Genomic DNA, 17302 nt, shown 5'->3' with positions numbered 1-17302 from the left:
AACCTAACCCCTAAATAAAACCTATCTACCCTACATAAAATCCCTCACGAACCCAGCCCTACAAAAACACTACACCCCATAACCTCCTACAAATAAAACAACTCTGCCAATATCACAAACCAACCCACAGTTCCCCTTACCCAACACAAGTTCTCACACATACTACCCCCATCTGCCCCACTCATCTCTCTGCCTTGCTTCTCTCTCGGACAATAGGTATGTCTCTCCTTTCTTTTACCTCTAGTCTCTCTTTCTCCAAGGTAAAAGAAAAATTTGATAGTTTGCATGATTTGCAAGGTGCAACGATGGTGAAATTGCACTAAAATTTCTCCCAACCCCTCATACCCCATAGGATATCTTGTGTTTGTTGTAAGAGTGTTTCACACACGATTTTTAAATCGACTTGGGAGGGTGACGCAATCATGCACCCACAAAGAAACTCACGCACAAATAATGCATGCTAGGTATTCGATAAATTGCCTCATTGGCGATTTAGTCCCAATTGGAGCCTGAGTCTTCAAAATTGATTGACTTTGTGATCATGATTGACATGAAAAACTATGTGTGGGGTGACTCCACAGAGTCGAGATGGATTGATGATGTGTTCTTGCAATGCATACGTGCTAAGTGTAATGTCGAAATTTAGATGCTAATGCACTTACCTGATAATGGCGAAGTCTGAGTAGCCTATGATTCAGTTAATTAGCATATAGTGGAGCTTTAAGTGTTAGGTCACTCCGACCTTATTTTTGTGATATCTCCTGGCCTTGAATTGACAATTGGTATGGTTGATAGGTACGTACAATATGGTTCATCCAAAGCCTAGTGCTAAGGCCAAAACACCGCCAAAGGCAAATGCTACCCCGTCAGGCCCACCGCCAAAGAAAAGGAACAGAGTTGAGGCTACGTCTGGTAGTCACAGTGGCAACAGAAAGTAAGTGGCTTCTGCTTCTACCAAGGAGCAACTGCAGGAGAAGGCAACTCGAGAATATGGTATCAAGAGCGTGCCCCCATCTGGGAGGACATGATACAGGAAGTGTCGTCCAAACATATATCACCCTAATTTGGCAGTCGATGAGCACAAGTTGAAGTTCCGCTACACTCAAATTTAGAAGACAATACTTGATCTGGGATTGAGTTTTGTCTTTAAAAATCCAGGAGATGCAAACTTTAGCTTAATTCGGGAATTTTATGCAAGCTGGGACCTCCAGGATGAGGAGCAATTAGTGCCAATTTGTGGGAGGCTTATTGATACTTCAGCGAGTGTGTTATGTATATTTTTGGATGTCCCTAATATTCCAACGGGGCCATTATGTGACTTTGTTGTGTGACCTTCTTACACGGATATTAAGCACACATTGTGTGGTGTTAATTTGAATACTGCGTGGACTAGGGACAAGCGATACAACACCCGTACATCTTTTCCTTAAATAAAGTTTACAAAATTGCTAAAGTGTGGTTGTGCCTGGTGAACACGAGACTACTTCTGTGATCATGATACTAATATTGTCCAAGATAGAGCAGGTCTTGTGTATTTTTTATGACACGTAAATATGGAAAAATTGATGCTTCATCATATGGCGCAAACTAGAAAAGGCATGGTTACCAGGACATTCTTTGGGAATGTGCTTACACAATATTTGTGTCAGGAGAAAGTGGATGAGGAGCCCAGGTATTATATGATTATTCCAGTTGTACTTCAAGCTACTGATATTGCTTGTATCCATGGGCCCGATGAGGAGGATGGTACTACATTGAATATAGCCTAGCATCAGGCTCGCGATGATAGCATTATGGTTCATTTGTATGGGATTATGAACTTGCAGTTGCGGATTGGGGGTAGACATGCTACTCCAGAGGAGAGTACTCAGTTGATTGAGCGATTCCCTCTCACCACACATGCTCAGCGGTTGGTTAGTATAGCTGAGGGCTAGGGGTGTCGTCGGATGAGGATGTCAACACTGGAGCATTCTGTGCATGGCGATGAAGAGCGGGTGGATCCAGAGTTTGATGCCACTGGTGAAGATCTGGGCAATGATGCAGATGATTGGGAGGGTGCTGATAGAGCCTTCTTCGATGAAGGACATAGTCTTGAGGACTGACCATGGAGTTTCTTGTTCACCCTTACTATTTTAATTATGCATTTAGGACACTGTATATTTTAAAGTGTGGGATGGGAGACTCTCTTTGTGTATAGTAGTATTATATTAATAACAATTTTAGCTTCTTATATTTTTATTTCTAGCTTCTTGTGTTCTTTTACAGTTAGCTTCTTGTTTTATTATTTTAGGGTACTTATATAGAGTAGTATAACCATTAGTATAGTATTTAGCGGTGTAGTATTTTTAGTAAGAGCTTGAAATAAAAAAAAATTAGAAAAGGAATGGACTTTTCCTGACGGTGGATCTCCTAGACAGCTTTCTTCAGGGATAAAGTCTAAACAAAAATACAAAAAATAAAAATTTTAGAAAATAGAAAAATACAGAAACAAGTCTTTATTTTTCATAGGTAGTAATAATCCCTCGTATTTGTTTTTGTGTCTCGATTCTTTTCCATGGGATATCACTTGAACCGGGTAGTAAAGTAGTTATTTTTAGAGTAGAGTAGTACTTAGGAAATAAAGGAGAAAGAATGATGTGATTCGCATCTTTTGATTTGTTTGATGGTTGCATACTTAGGTTTTGGCAGGTGTTCCACCTTACCTTGGTTTTAAATATATGATGATTCCCTAAAAAAAAATGAATAGCATATGGTATGACTCTTATGTCTCGTTTGCTTGACTTGTGTCACTTTGTGCTAAATCCTTAATATATCTCTTGGCTTTATGAATACTTATTTGATTGAGAGTCGGAATGAGACCTTCCTTAGTGAGTCATGTGCCATGTGTGAAGTGAGTTCTTAATCTAGTCCATGCTATTGCATTTGAGTCTAGAACTTACCTAGAATGTGAATTGAAGTGAAATCCTAGGTGTTGCTCGGTTTGAAAAGTGATGTTAGGCTTTCTTTGATCCTTTTGAATTTTGTTGCTTATAACAAATAAAATCATCCAAAGTTTAACTTTTTGAGCCTATAAGCCTTTATTTTGGCACCCGCATTATAAGTATATACCCTTTTATTCTTAATTGAATCCTTTTGATCCTTATACCTCGTAATGCACTTGAATTGTAAAGAGAGCGCTAGAAAAAAGTAATGAGAAAACTTGGGATAGCTGTTGAGTGGAATCAATAGAAAGAAGAAAGGTGCACTTGTATCTTAATAAAACACCACTAGCGGCAAGGAAAAAACACAAGAAAAATAAATAAATAAATAAATAAATAAGGAAAAAAGAGAGAAAAAAACGGGAAAAAAAACAATGGCTCTTGTTTATGCTAGTGAGTGTGAGTTATAATAGTGCTGGAAAAAAAAGGGAACATATTTTGGGATGAGCTTTCTTGTGATAATTAAAGTGGATTGAAGAAATTTTGCGCTTAAAGTTGACTACGTGTTGTGTTAAAGTGCTTGGGAGATTTAGCTACTATTTCCTAAATATATCATACCCATCAGTTAGCCTAAATTACCACCATAATAAAGTCCTGATTGATTTTGAATCGAGCAGACCTACATTAGTAGAGGTTTACATAATGGGCAAGCCTATAGTACCTTTTGCGTGCATGTGACTTCTTGTGAGTGATTTCCTTCATATATGTGAGTCCTTAAAATATATTCGATCATTTGATTTGGATGTGTGGACTGCTTACTCTCTTGATTTTATTGTGAGGGCACATGATTTCATAATGGATTAGTAACGTTATTAGAGTTCTCTGTTAGATTAAGTATTCAAGCCTTTAGTGCATTGTGACATTGGGTTAGTTTTCGAGATAGGATTGTAATGTGCGTGTTATTCATGTGTTGGATATTTTGACATTTGTCATAAGTACGGGAAGTGTGTATTAACTGCATATGCTAGAGCTTAATTATTGCTATCAACCATATTCATGGGTGTAGTGTATTTTGAATGTGTGGCTTCTTAGGTACTTGAAGAGGAAGTGTTTAGTTGGTTGACTCAAGGGCGATCAATATTTAAGTGTGGGATGTTGATGTCGGGCTATAATTTCATATCTTTTGACGTTATTCACCTTACTTGTTTGTTGTATTGATGCTAATGCGTGCGACATTTGAGTTTAGGTATTTTATGTGTAGGAACACATGTATATAAAGTGGTGAAAAATTGTATGAAAAGATACCTAGATGCTACAAAATAGAGCACAAAAATAAGGCATCACAAGGCTCATATGGTGCAAGGACATAAAAATTCACAGCCTTAAACGGTGCAATGCCATAAAAACTCACAGCCTTAGATGGTGCAAGGCACTGTCCAACGCGCTAACTTTGGAGCCCCTAATGATGCAAGGCAGAGTAGTTTTGGCGCCTCTAATGGCGCCTTGCACTGTAATTTTGGCGCCTTTGATGATGCCCCCATGCTGACGTTGTCTATCCGAGCCACTTTTGTTTCCTCCTCAGTTTTGGACGTGGATAATTTAGTCCTATCTTATAAATACCTCTTAAAGTTAGTTTTTAGAGGGTTAGATATTATTGAAAGCAATGAATCACAAGAGTTTTCTCTCCGTTCTCCCTTAATATGCAGTTTAATGCTTTCAAATATTATTATGATTGTTAGTAAAATTATAAGTAGCTAAACTCTTTTATCTAGGGTTTGATGGAATTTTTCGAATGGTGATTTTCCGTTGCGTTTAATATAAGTTTTCCATTGCCTTTTTTCTACTTGTTTAACTACGTGATTATTATTGTTGATTGAATGCTCCTCGATTAATTGTGCGTTTTTAGTATGTATTGCTTGAAAAATAATACATATTTAGGTAGTTGTTGAACAACATCACTCCTAGCGTACGTGAGAAATCAATACGGAGGGTAAAAAGGTGTGTTTAGGAATAACAAAACTTTGGTGCGATCTTAATGAGCCGTAAATTAGCGTCAACTAGCGTAGTTCGGGAGAATACATCTAGTAAATTGTGATAATTGCTCGAAAAAGAATTATGACACTTGAAGTGCTCACGATCGGTAAAGAATACTTAGAGAAATTTATAGGAGACGCAACGGGGAGGATTCCGATGATTGGAGAAATTATAACTCTAGACTTTTCCAATCTTATCTACAAGCTTTGTTTTACTAGTAATAAGATTATAGCATTTTAATTACTTGAATTCTGTAACGACCCGATCGGTCGTTTTGAGCTCTAGCGCGTCGTTCCGCGGTTTTAGGCCTTGAGTAGTTTCACTTCAGGTATTATGACTTGCACGTATGATCGGAATTGAATTTCGGGAAGTTCGGAGTTAGTTTGGGAAGAAAATTCTAATTTCGGAAGCTTTAAGTTGGAAGAATTGACTAAGATTTGATTTTTGAGTAAACGACCTCGAAATCGGGATTGAAAGGTTCCAACAGGTTCGTATGATGATTTTGGAGTTGGGTGTATGTCCGGATCGGGTTTCGGATGACCCGAGAGCGTTTCGGCGCCTATTGTGGAAGGTTGGCATTTTGGAAAATTTTCATAAATTTGGGATGAAGTGCATTTCAATGCTATTGATGTCCGTTTGGGATTCCGAGTCTAGGAATAACTCTGTATGGTGGTTCTGGTATTGGGAGCGCGCCCGAATGTGGATTTGGAGGTCCGTAGGTCATTTCGGGGTTATTTGGCGAAAGTTAAAAAATTGAAGGTTTTGAGAAGTTTGACCGGGAGTGGACTTTTTGATATCGGGGTCGGGTTCTGATTGGGGAAGTTGGAGTAGGTCCGTAATGTCGAATGTGACTTGTGTGCAAAAATTTGAGGTCAATCAGACGTGATTTGATAGATTTTGGCATCAAATGTGGAAGTTCGAAGTTGTAAAGTTCATTAAACTTGAATTGGGTTGCGATTCGTGATTTCGGTGATGTTTGATGTGATTTGAGGGCTCAACTAGATTCGTAATGTGTTTCGGTACGTGTTGGTGTAATTGATTGAGGTCCCACGGGCCTCGAGTGGATTACGGATGGCAAACGGATTTAGTTTGGGCTTGGAGGAATGTTGGGGCTGCTGTCATCTGGTGTAACCGCACTTGTGAGGTTTTGGCCGCAGGTACGGAGCCGCAAAAGCGGCCAGGAGGGTCGCAGAAGCGATGCTGGGCAGGAGCGCAGGTGCGGGGGAATATCCGCACCCGCGAAGGCGCAGATGCGGAAGGAAAGGCGCAGAAGCCGAAGCGGGCAGCTGGGGGCATCTCCGCAGAAGCGGAATATTTGCCGCACCTGCGGAATCGCAAAAGCGGTCAAGTGACCACAGGTGCGAGAAGTCGCTGGGCAGAAGGGTTCTTTAAGAACGTGGACTTGGCCCATTTTCTTCCATTTTTCACTTGGTTGGGGTGATTTTGGAGAGTTTCAAAGGGAGATTTTCATCAAGCAACACAAGGTAAGTGATTCCCACTTATTATAAGTTAAATACATGGTTTGTATGAGTATTTAAACATGAAAATTACTAGAAATTGTGGGGGGGTTTGGTAGAAAACCTAAAAATTTATATTTTTAGATTTTGACCACGAAATTGGACATGGAATTGAGAATAAATTATATATTTGAGTTCGTGATGTTATGGGTAAAGTTTATCTTCGAAAATTTTCGGAATTCGGGCACGTGGGCCCAAGGGTAATTTTTATCGACTTTTCGAGCAGAGTTGAAAATTATTGTAAAATGGATTATAATGAGTATTAGAGTATATATTTATGGATTTACTCATTTATTGTTTAGTTTGGGAGCGTTGGGCATCGGTTTGAGTTGTTGGAAAGGTTTGGGAGCCGGCTATGGAACTCTAGAGCGAGGTAAGTCTCATGTCTAACTCTGTGAGGGGAAAATTACCCCTAGGTGTTGTATATTGATGTGTGCTACTTGTCGTGGGGCTACGTACGTGCGAGGTGACGAGAGTCCGTACGTAGCTACATTTATGTTATTGTCCGGGTAGGCTTAGGTTCACATCATGCTATAGCTGTACTATTTGAGCACCCTCTCGCCTATTAAATTCCTCTGTTTTACATTACTACTTGAGACTAGACTTGCTATTGTAGAAACTTCACGAGTTCATAATTAGTCACTGAATAATTATACTCCTCTTACGACATGTTTTCGTGATATATATGTTTCATTGAAAGGTTTTTGTTTAAGAAATTACAACTCACACGTTTATTCGTGAGTAGGGTCAAGGACCCGTCAAAGCTCCTTATTCTAATGGGATCGGGCCGTTCGCCTCGGCAGGATTATGTACTTCTTATTCTAATGGGATCGGGTTGTTCGCCTCGGCAGTTTATTTGATGTATCTATGGTTCGCGCCGTTCGACCTTCATCGGTTTAATAGATGCATCTATGGTTCGTGCCGTTCGACCCTCGGCAGTGCACAGTTTAATATTTATGTTGGATCGGGTCGTACGCCTTAGAATTTCTATAAAATATCCTCACGAAATCGTGCGTAACATTTGAAAAGAAGCCAGTGTATCTGTGAGTTCTTCCTGATTTGAAGTATAACGACCCATTTTGGTGAGGTCCACTATATATCTATATATATGCTCCGGTTGAGGAGAAAATTTTCTAAGTGAGAGCTTGAGCCTATTGTAAAGAGGAGAATTTTAACACGTATTTATACTTGTTTATTTTATTTATTTACTCTGCCTCATATTTGTTCACCTCCTTAATGTACCTGATATTATTGGACCACTAGTGAGTGTTGATGTCGACCCCTCGTCACTACTCCTCCAGGGTTAGGCTAGACACTTACTGGGTACACGTGGATTTACGTACTCATACTACACTTGCTGCACATTTTTGTGCATGTACTTTTATGTCTGGTGGTCCTTCGGGCACGGAGGCACGGATGATGCGGGGACTTGCCGCGAACTGCATTTCATGCTACGGTTCGCAACCAGCAGAGTCTCCTCCAGGGTTATTTGTATTTTTCCTATCTAATTTGTATTTCGGACAGATGTTGTATTTTATTTTACTTCCTAGATGATACTCATGCACTTGTGACACCGGATTTTGGGGGCTACTTATGAGTTATTCAGTATTGTAATTGGGAAAATATTATCATTTACTCTGTAAATTTTATTTCTGATTATTTAATTGAAGGAAAATTTCGATTTTAAAATACTAAAAGGAATAATTAAGTGAAACTTTTATTGTTGGCTTGCCTGACAGTGGTGTTAGGTGTCATCACGACCTTTAATGGATTTGGGAACGTGACAAATTAGTGATTCTGTTGTTAGTGCAAGATGGATACAAGAACATGATTTGTAAACTCCATTGATAGCCATTAAAAAGTTTTGAATCTTTGAATTCGAAAAGGATTTTTGCAAAAATGTTGTTTGTTTGGATTGAGTGTTGTTGCAAATGACTGGGAGTATCTTTTGAAGTTTATATATTTGCTAAAGATTCGAGTTTGTTTTGGTTGAAATTTTATATTAAAACTCGAAAAAGAAGATATTAATAAATTGTATATATTTTGTATGTTATATAAACGACATACAAGATATATACAAAGAACACAATTTGATACAAGTTATATGTAAGATGTATGTAAATTATAACTTTTGACCAGATTCCGTACAACAAAAAATTCAAGTTGTACACAAATTGTAGCTTTTGACCGGATTTGTATATATTTTGTTAAAAACTTTAGTTACTTTTTGTAAATAGGAAACCCAACTAAAACCAGGTAAATAAGTTTAAAATTTCGTACACATATAGTAAAAACCCGAAGTACTATGATAGAACAAATGTCAGGCCAAGACAACCAAAATGATTATCATCTGCAATGGCAACTAATACATTAACAGAAGATCTATGATAGAACAAACACAGAGCATGTTTAATTGTCTTACTACCTTCTGAAGAACAATATCCTTTTGCCAAAGAGGCATAAAGAGAAGGGAATGAAGCAATGTTTGCATGGTGTAAAGCTATTTCTGTTAAATCTCTTAAGTAGTCTATGTTTTTCTACTATGAACTACTCCCAGACTGTTGTAAGCAGTCACATATTTTGTACAAATGTATGATGAAGAGAAACATTATATGACCCTCAAAACAGGAGGAGACACAAGATAAAGCAGCAGAAAAGAAAGAGGGACAATCTGTTAAGAAATTTGTCCACCTGCATTTCTTGCCTTCTCACTCTAGGGCTACCACTTCCCGGGATGAGGTAAGGGCTAGGATGAGGATAAGCAATTAATCTTGCGCCTGAGCTTCCAAACATTCTCGCAGAAAATATTTCTCCAAACACACCAGCCACTGGGCTGAACAAACTGGTCATTGCAGTGCCCCCAAAGCTAGACGGAGCCATAGCTGCATAGCTACCAAAGGCTTGGGGCAAGTATGGCCGGTAATGTTGAAATGACGGTTGTGGAGGATTGACAGAAGATTGATGAAATTGCTGATTTACGTGAGAAGTTGGAGACAGTGAATTATGCGGTGTGATTGTCCCAATCGCTTGAGGCCTATGAGGTATGTCCATGTTAACTTGAGACTTCTTCGATTCAGACTCCAGTGATGATGTCCCACGACCATAGAGAGGCACCAGTGAGGAATTTGAGACATGAGCTTTGCAGACTGGACATTTAGGTTTTTCTTCGGATCCTGGTGTAGAGCTCTCAATCTGGATCCACTTGTAAATGCAAGGCCAGCAGTAGAGGTGACCGCAGAGGGTGACTACAGGATCATGTGCTGAGTCAAGGCAGATGTTGCAATCAAAACAGGACGCCATATTTTCAGAGGTAACTGAGTTTCTCTTCTTAAAGGAAACATCTTCATCGGATTCAACACGGGTAATAGGCATGAAATCTGTTAACGAAAAAATTTCAAAATCAATTAATCGCCTCAAAAAGTGCACAACGGACTGAAACATCTATGTTTATCAGCAAACTACATGATATGTACAAATGGCAGTAACTAATGTCCGATTTGGTGAATTGATCATTAATTCTGTGCAAAATTAAAAAGCTAACCAGGAAAGCATGTCATTGTTTTCTCCTATTTTCTTCCTTTTTGAGCTTTAAATAGGAGTGAGAGTATGAAAGCAAGCGGCATGGATTGGATACAAAGCCCTAGTCCCATTTAAAGACCCTCCATTCGAGCACTAAACAAAGCCCTACGAAGTTTCATTTCTTTTGGCTTGAGTCTGTCCTTTCTGAACCAATCAATGAAAGATTTACTTACTAGTTCAAGTTGTATAAAGAGGGGGGAAAAGCTTGTTATTGGCTTATTGCTTCCCAAAATTTAAATAGATAAACCTAGATTATTAGCTAAACCACCCCAAACACTCCATTTGGATAAAAGGATTTGAAAAATGCACTTCTGTGAGAAAATATCACGTTTCCTAGTCATTTTCAATTTTCTTTTTAGTCTCACATAAAAATGGAAGGTATCAGATGGAAACATAACGCCATGCCAGATAACATAAAAACAAAGTATTCCCTCCCCCTCCCCCTCCCCCTCCCCCTTTAAGCTCAACAGCCAAGTACCAATTCTGTTTTCATTTCTGTTCACTAAATACAGAAGAGTATACACCAGGATTAGAAGAAAATCCTAAATGTCCAGTCTGTCGAACTCAACTTGTCTAGATCAGAAGAAATATCTGAATATGCAGTGTGTAAATCTATTCTAAAAACACTATTACAGGCCAAAATCTTCAGTAAAACATTGAGCATGTATCATTTGTGTTGCTACTAATAGGAGAAAAATATTGTTATGGAGAAATGCTTTGTGCAAGAATGCTGGAAGCTCATACACAAGTTTAATTGCTTATCCACTAATCCAGGGATGCAGTAGCCCTAGAATAAGAAGGCAAGATCATGCTCAACCTATAGTAAATATTTCTTAACACAAACATATATTCTCGACCTATAATGATGCTTTTAGGATAGATTTACAGACTGATCATATAGATTTTCCGGTTTACATTTGAAAATAGGGTTCAAGATATCGCCGTGTTACTGTTCCAGTTTCTTGTTAATAACTTGGGAGAACTTACTGGTGTTCATGTCATTTTTGAAACCAAACTTCAAATCCAATGGACTTTTTCTATGTGTACTCAACAGACTGATTTATGATCCACTTTCGGCCATAACTAGCTTGGCATTAAGGCATAGTAGTAGTTGTCAAAGTGCTCTATTCTAAATGCCTCATTACAAAAGCTCCGAAACCAAAATATCGCACAGGATTCTAATGAGAGTCAGATTAAAAGGGCAGCCCGATGCACAAAGCATCACGCGTTCACGCAGGGTCCGGAAAGGGCCGCATCCCAAGGGGGTGTAATGTAAGCAGCCTATCCTAATACAAGCATACATGGCTGATTCCCCGGCTCGAACCCATGACCTACAGGTCACACAGAAGACAACTTAATAGTGGCTCCAAGGCGTTCACGCAGGGTCCGGAAAAGGGCCGCACCCCAAGGGGTTGTAAGATTTCATGATTAGTTATTAATTTTTGGATAGGCTTACTGATTCCACGACTCGAACCCATGACCTACAGGTCACACAGAAGACAACTTAACCGTTGCTCCAAGGTTCACGTAGGGTCCGGAAAAGGGCCGCACCCCAAGGGGTGTAATGTAGGCAGCCTATCCTAATACAAGCATACCATTTTTAGCAACTTTTAATAGTACTTATATTGGACAAAATTATATTAAATTATTTTTCTTAAAATTTTAAGATTTTGCACTTAACTAAAACTTTAGTTATAATTTTTTTATTAGTTCCAATGCATAAAGTTGTTGATATGTATATTGAAGTCAATATCAATAATTTATTTAAGATATTGAAGTCACCAGGACAAATTACCTATTGATTTCACGTTCAGAAGCCTATTTTTTCTCTTTTCCGGTTTAAAACTTTTAATTATCTCTACACATGTATTACTATTACAATATTTTGTTTGTTTGTAAGATTTCATGATTAGTTATTAATTTTTGGATAGGCTTACTGATTCCACGACTCGAACCCATGACCTACAGGTCACACAGAAGACAACTTAACCGTTGCTCCAAGGTTCACGTAGGGTCCGGAAAAGGGCCGCACCCCAAGGGGTGTAATGTAGGCAGCCTATCCTAATACAAGCATACGTGGCTGATTCCACGGCTCGAACCCATGACCTACAGGTCACACAAAAGACAACTTAACCGTTGCTCCAAGGTTCCCCTTCTAATGAGAGAGTCAGATTAATCTATTAATTAGCCAAAAGGGGTTAGTGGCAACAAATGAAGAGTAATAAACTTTTCCTTTTTATTCCCATACAAGAAGATGTCAAACACCCAAATATCAGGTTTTCAGTATTCTGCAGACATTTTAACATTATTTCTTCGAGTTATTTCCTCATTTTTCATCCTTTTTAATGTTAGGATTAAAAAACTACTGATATATTTTCTAACCACAGAAATGTAAAATCATAGCTCCAATTTAAGGTTTACCCTGAAATCGAATGATCAAACTGCAATTCCACACTTTCTATTTCGGGAAGGGGAAAATCTTGAATAAAACAGAAAAGCAACATAGTATTAATCAATTAAGAATGCCAAAACTCTTCTCGTTGAATTTTTTTTTTAAAAAGAACTATAATCAAACTCAAGCATTAAAAAAAGATGCATTGAACGAGATCAAATAGGCAGTAAGAAACCAAATGAAATCAAAAATGAGAAAGAAGAAGGAAAAGGGTATATACCACCGACAGATGAAAATGCCCTCAAAAAATGAAAGGGAGCCGCTACAGAGGAGAAAGGGTAGTGTTGGTAGGAACTAGGAAATGAGTGATTTTTTTTTTTCTCAGCGGAAATGAGTGAATGGAAGATAATATGAATGAAAAGTGTGATAGGCAATGAGACCCAAAAATGCCGAATTAGATGGAAAGTGATTTATAAGGCCAAAAATGACCCAAAGAAAATAGTGACAAAATATTTTAATTTAAAATTTAATTAATTTCATATTATTGAGGGAAAACAAGTTATGTACATTTTTATTCATGTCAATTTGCATACACTTAGCTAGCGTGTGGACATAGATTTGATTGAAACTTGAAAAAAGAGTTTTTGAAGTTGTATTGAAAAATATTTTTTGAAAGTTTAAGTCATGTTTGGACATGCATTTTATTTAAAGAAAAATTGAAGTTTTGTGAGTGGAAGAAAAAATTTCACTCAAGAACTGCCCTAAACCAGTTTTGGGAAACTTTTTTGATTTGTTTCCCCCAAAATATGTTCATATTTCATAAACAAACAATATTTTTAATTTTAAAAAAAATGAAACCAGAATCAATGGCCAAAGGAAAACTTACACTAATTTCAAGCTTTACAACTTACCAATACATGTTTAAATTATTTGTTTATTAAGTAGATATTTATGACTTAAATATTAAAATTATGTTTTTTTATGGAGATGGTAACATATTTGTATATATTAATCAAATCAGTACATAGGTTGTACTGAAACCTTATTTATAAGTAGGCAAAAGAAAAGAAAAGTTCTGCTATGCAGTCCTAGAAAAGTTGTATAATATCTAGGATTGACATAATGTCCTCTGTGTAGCTCTGTTTACACCAAAAATAAAAAAGTAAAACACAATTTACTATGATCTTCTGTACTGAGTTGCTTTTGTCCTAAAAACATCTAAAATTTCTTTCTTTCCAAATTGTCCACCAAATACATGTTGGGACAGTCCTCCGTCTATCTCTATCTCTTGCTCCAGCTCCAGCTTCATCCCAGCTAAAAAGCACTTCAGTAATCTTACTAGGCATTGTCCAAGCTATACCTCTGGGATTAATAAAGATTTTACATAGCTGATCTGTTGTCCTGCAGTGAAGAAATAGATGGCCGATTGTCTCAGCTGTTTCCCCGTATAGAAAGCACCTTGAACAAAGTGGAATCCCTCTCTTTTTAAGATTGTCTTAGGTCAAGACAACCTCATATGTTAGCAGCCAAGTAAAACAAGCTACCTTATATGGAACTTTTACTTTTCAAATATCCTTCCATGGCCAATTAGTTAATTGCTGATTTGAATGGTTTAAGAGTTTGTATGCTGAACTCACCTTATACATACCTTTGTTGTATCCCTGCCACCATAGTGTATCCACCCCACTCTGTAACCCTTTAAAGTCTTCTAATTGCTTGTAAAACTCAGTCAACCTAACCACCTCCCAGTCATTTAACATCCTCCTAAATATAAGATCCCAACCTTGGGGAGTCCATACTTCAGCTATTGTTCTATGTTGATGTTGAACCAAATCATATATATCAGGAAAAAGTTCCTTTAAACAACCAACTCCCAACCAGTTATCCTTCCAAAAGGAAGTTTTGTTGCCATTACTTACTCTGATGGAAGAATGACTCTTCATCATAGGCCAAAGTGACCTAATGGACTTTCATAAACTAACTCCATATGTTGTATTAACTACCTTTGATACCTACTTTCCTTCCGCTCCATATTTAGGTTTGATTACCTTGCCCCATAAGGTTTCAATTTCCTATGAGTACCTCCATAATCATTTCATCTTTAGGGCCTTGTTTTGGTTCTTCAGGTTCCTAATGCCTAAACCACCATGATCTTTGCCAATTGTAAGAGATTTTCACTTAACCAAATGAACAACCCTTTTTTCTTTGTTTCCTTGCCATAGAAAGGATCTTCTAAGTCTATCAAGTCTCTGAGTAACCCCTGCAGGAATGGGAAATAAAGACATCATGTATGTTGGAATAGAATCTAAGACTGAGTTGATCAAGGTGAGTCTACCTCCCAAAGACAAATATTGGAATTTTCATCTAGCCAGCTTTTTTTCACATTTTTCAATAATAGAATTCCAAATCACCTTAGATTTAGACTCAAGGGCATACCAAGGTAAATAGTAAGTAGGCTTCCTACTTCTCCACCCACGATCAGTGCCAGTTGCTCCATTTCAGGAACTTCATTGATGGGGAACAAATGGCTTTTTCTCCAATTGATGTGCAATCCTAAAATGCCTTCAAATAGTACCAAGATAATTCTCAGGAACCTCAGTTATTCCTATTTTGTATCATAAAATATTAAAGTGTCATCAGCATACTGGAGATGCGTATCCTCCAGACTATTGTTTCCATTTTTGGCTACCTCAAAACCTTTGATCCAACTCTGATTTCTTGATGTATTGACCATATTGTTAAGACCTTCCATTGATAATATGAATAGAAAAGGAGACAGAGGATCTCCTTGTCTTAAACCTCTGTGTGCAGGAAAGAATCCTTTAGGAGATACATTAATAAGAATTGAGAATCTAACAGTGGAGATGCAATATTTTATCCATTTGATCCATTTCTCCCCAAAACACATTTTGTCTAACATTTTCAACAAGAAGTTCCAGTTGACATGATCATATGCCTTCTCGATGTCTAATTTACAAAAAAATCCTGGCTTCTTCTGTTTGATTCTAGAGTACACAGCTTCATTAGCTATCAGAACATCATCCATTATTTGTCTTCTTTTAATAAAGACCATTTGTTGTGAGTCTACCAATTTATCTATCACCTTTTTGAGTCTCTCTGTCAAAACCTTTGAGAATAACTTGTAGACGCTGCCTATCAAGCTTATAGGCCTGAAATCTCTCAGTTCTTTAGTTTCTGTCTTCTTAGGGATCAAAGCAATGTATGTACCATTGAAACTTTTTTCAAAAATTTCATGGGAGTGGAAATTCCGGAAAGTATCCATAATATCATGCTTTAAACCATCCCAGCACTTTACAAAGAAACCCATTGTGTAGCCATCAGGTCCAGGAGCTTTATCTATTGCACACATCTTCAGACAACCTAAAATCTCTTGTTCCTCAAAACTTCCTTGCAAAAACTCCTTTTTTTCCTCAGATATTATAGGACAGTTTTCAGAATTGCTCGTTAGTCTCCACCCTTCAGCCTCTGCATACAATCTTTTATAAAAATTAATAATCTCACTCTTGATTCTACCTGGCTCTTCTATTGTTTTACCATGGGTCACTAACTGGTCTATGTTGTTGTTTCTCTTGTGAGCATTAGAAGTTATATGAAAGAACATTGTATTCCTATCCCCTTCCTTAAGCCAAAAGGCCCATTGATCTTTGCCTCCATGCAATTTCTTCATTTTTTATGTGCTCTTCATATTCCATAAGGAGAGATGTTTTCTTGACTGATTCATCCTCCATCAAGGCTCTAATATCCTGAATTGAATCAAAAGCTGCTAGTTGACTTAGCAGATTGGTCTTTTGCAAGGCCAAATTCCCCTTGCTACTTCTGCTCCATTCCTTACGTTTACCTTTAAGAGCTTTAAGTTTACATGCTAAGATGTAGTATAGTTTCCCCAAGAATTTTAAAGAAGACCACCATTCTCTAATCTTGTCAACAAAACCTTCAGTACCTAGCCACCAATTATCAAATTTGAAATATAATTTTATTTGCTCCCAAGAACCACACTGTAAAGATACCGGTACATGATCAGATTCCAATCTTTGAAGAAGAGTTTGCTTGATATTTCTGAAACTAGCATCCCATTCTTTCGATATCAATATTCTATCAATTCTAGAAGCATGAACTTGGTTATCCCCTTTAAACTAAGTAAAAGAACCCCCTTCTAGTTGAAGATCAATCAATTCCATATCTTCTATAAAGTCTGAAAACTCCAACATAGCTCTAGTTCTCCTATTGCAATTTCTTTTTTCAGAAGCATACCTGGTGATATTAAAGTCACCATAAACAACCCATGGTCCTTCCATCAATCCTCTAACACCACCTATTTCCCTCCAAACTGCTCTCCTTTCAATGTAATAATTAGGAGCATATACCCCGGTTATGTGGCACTCAAAACTTTGGAAAAGTGCCTCAAATCTGCATGTTAGAGTATAAGCTCCAATCTGCAGTACCTCCCCTTTCCAAACTCTACTATCTCAAAATACCTCCTAGTACCAATGGCTTCCAAACATGCAAACCTCACCCATCACCCTCCCCAAATCTGATTAACTAACTCCTTTATTTGACCCCCTCCAATTTTGTTTCCTGGACATAGAGGATATCTGCATTCCAGTCTATTACTATACTCTTTACAATTCTTCTTTTTTCCAAATCATTAAAACCCCTTACATTCCATGAAATTAATTTGAACTTCATAATTCAATTGATAACACTCATTTCTCCCTGTTTCTCTTCCCATTACTCTTAAAGTTCAAATTAAAGGAAGATAAACCTTTCAATTCCTGAATACCTCTGAATCTAGGCTTTCTACTTTTCGAGTCTATCTCCATCATTCTAGCTTGTCTGCAACT

At 37.6% G+C, this 17302-nt stretch overlaps 1 protein-coding gene across 1 annotated transcript; it reads right to left on the bottom strand.

Moving 5' to 3' along the window:
- Window positions 1-8815: 8815 nt before the first annotated feature.
- On the bottom strand, window positions 8816-12876 carry LOC107821096 (E3 ubiquitin-protein ligase RMA1H1). The gene is made up of 2 exons (XM_016647497.2): window positions 12721-12876; window positions 8816-9846 (listed from the first exon to the last, which is right to left on the bottom strand). Exon 2 carries the CDS (start codon window positions 9839-9841, stop codon window positions 9089-9091), a length of 753 nt encoding a protein of 250 aa, XP_016502983.1. The 5' UTR covers window positions 9842-9846; window positions 12721-12876; the 3' UTR covers window positions 8816-9088.
- Between the last annotated feature and the right edge of the window lie 4426 nt (window positions 12877-17302).

This window comes from Nicotiana tabacum, chromosome 21, assembly GCF_000715075.1.
Source record: "Nicotiana tabacum cultivar K326 chromosome 21, ASM71507v2, whole genome shotgun sequence".
Lineage (NCBI taxonomy): Eukaryota > Viridiplantae > Streptophyta > Magnoliopsida > Solanales > Solanaceae > Nicotiana > Nicotiana tabacum.
This window is presented reverse-complemented; position numbering and strand designations above follow the sequence as displayed.

Bases quoted from the DNA above. Each gene is read 5' to 3' on its own strand.
- LOC107821096 (XM_016647497.2), bottom strand. From the start codon at position 9,841: ATGCCTATTACCCGTGTTGAATCCGATGAAGATGTTTCCTTTAAGAAG.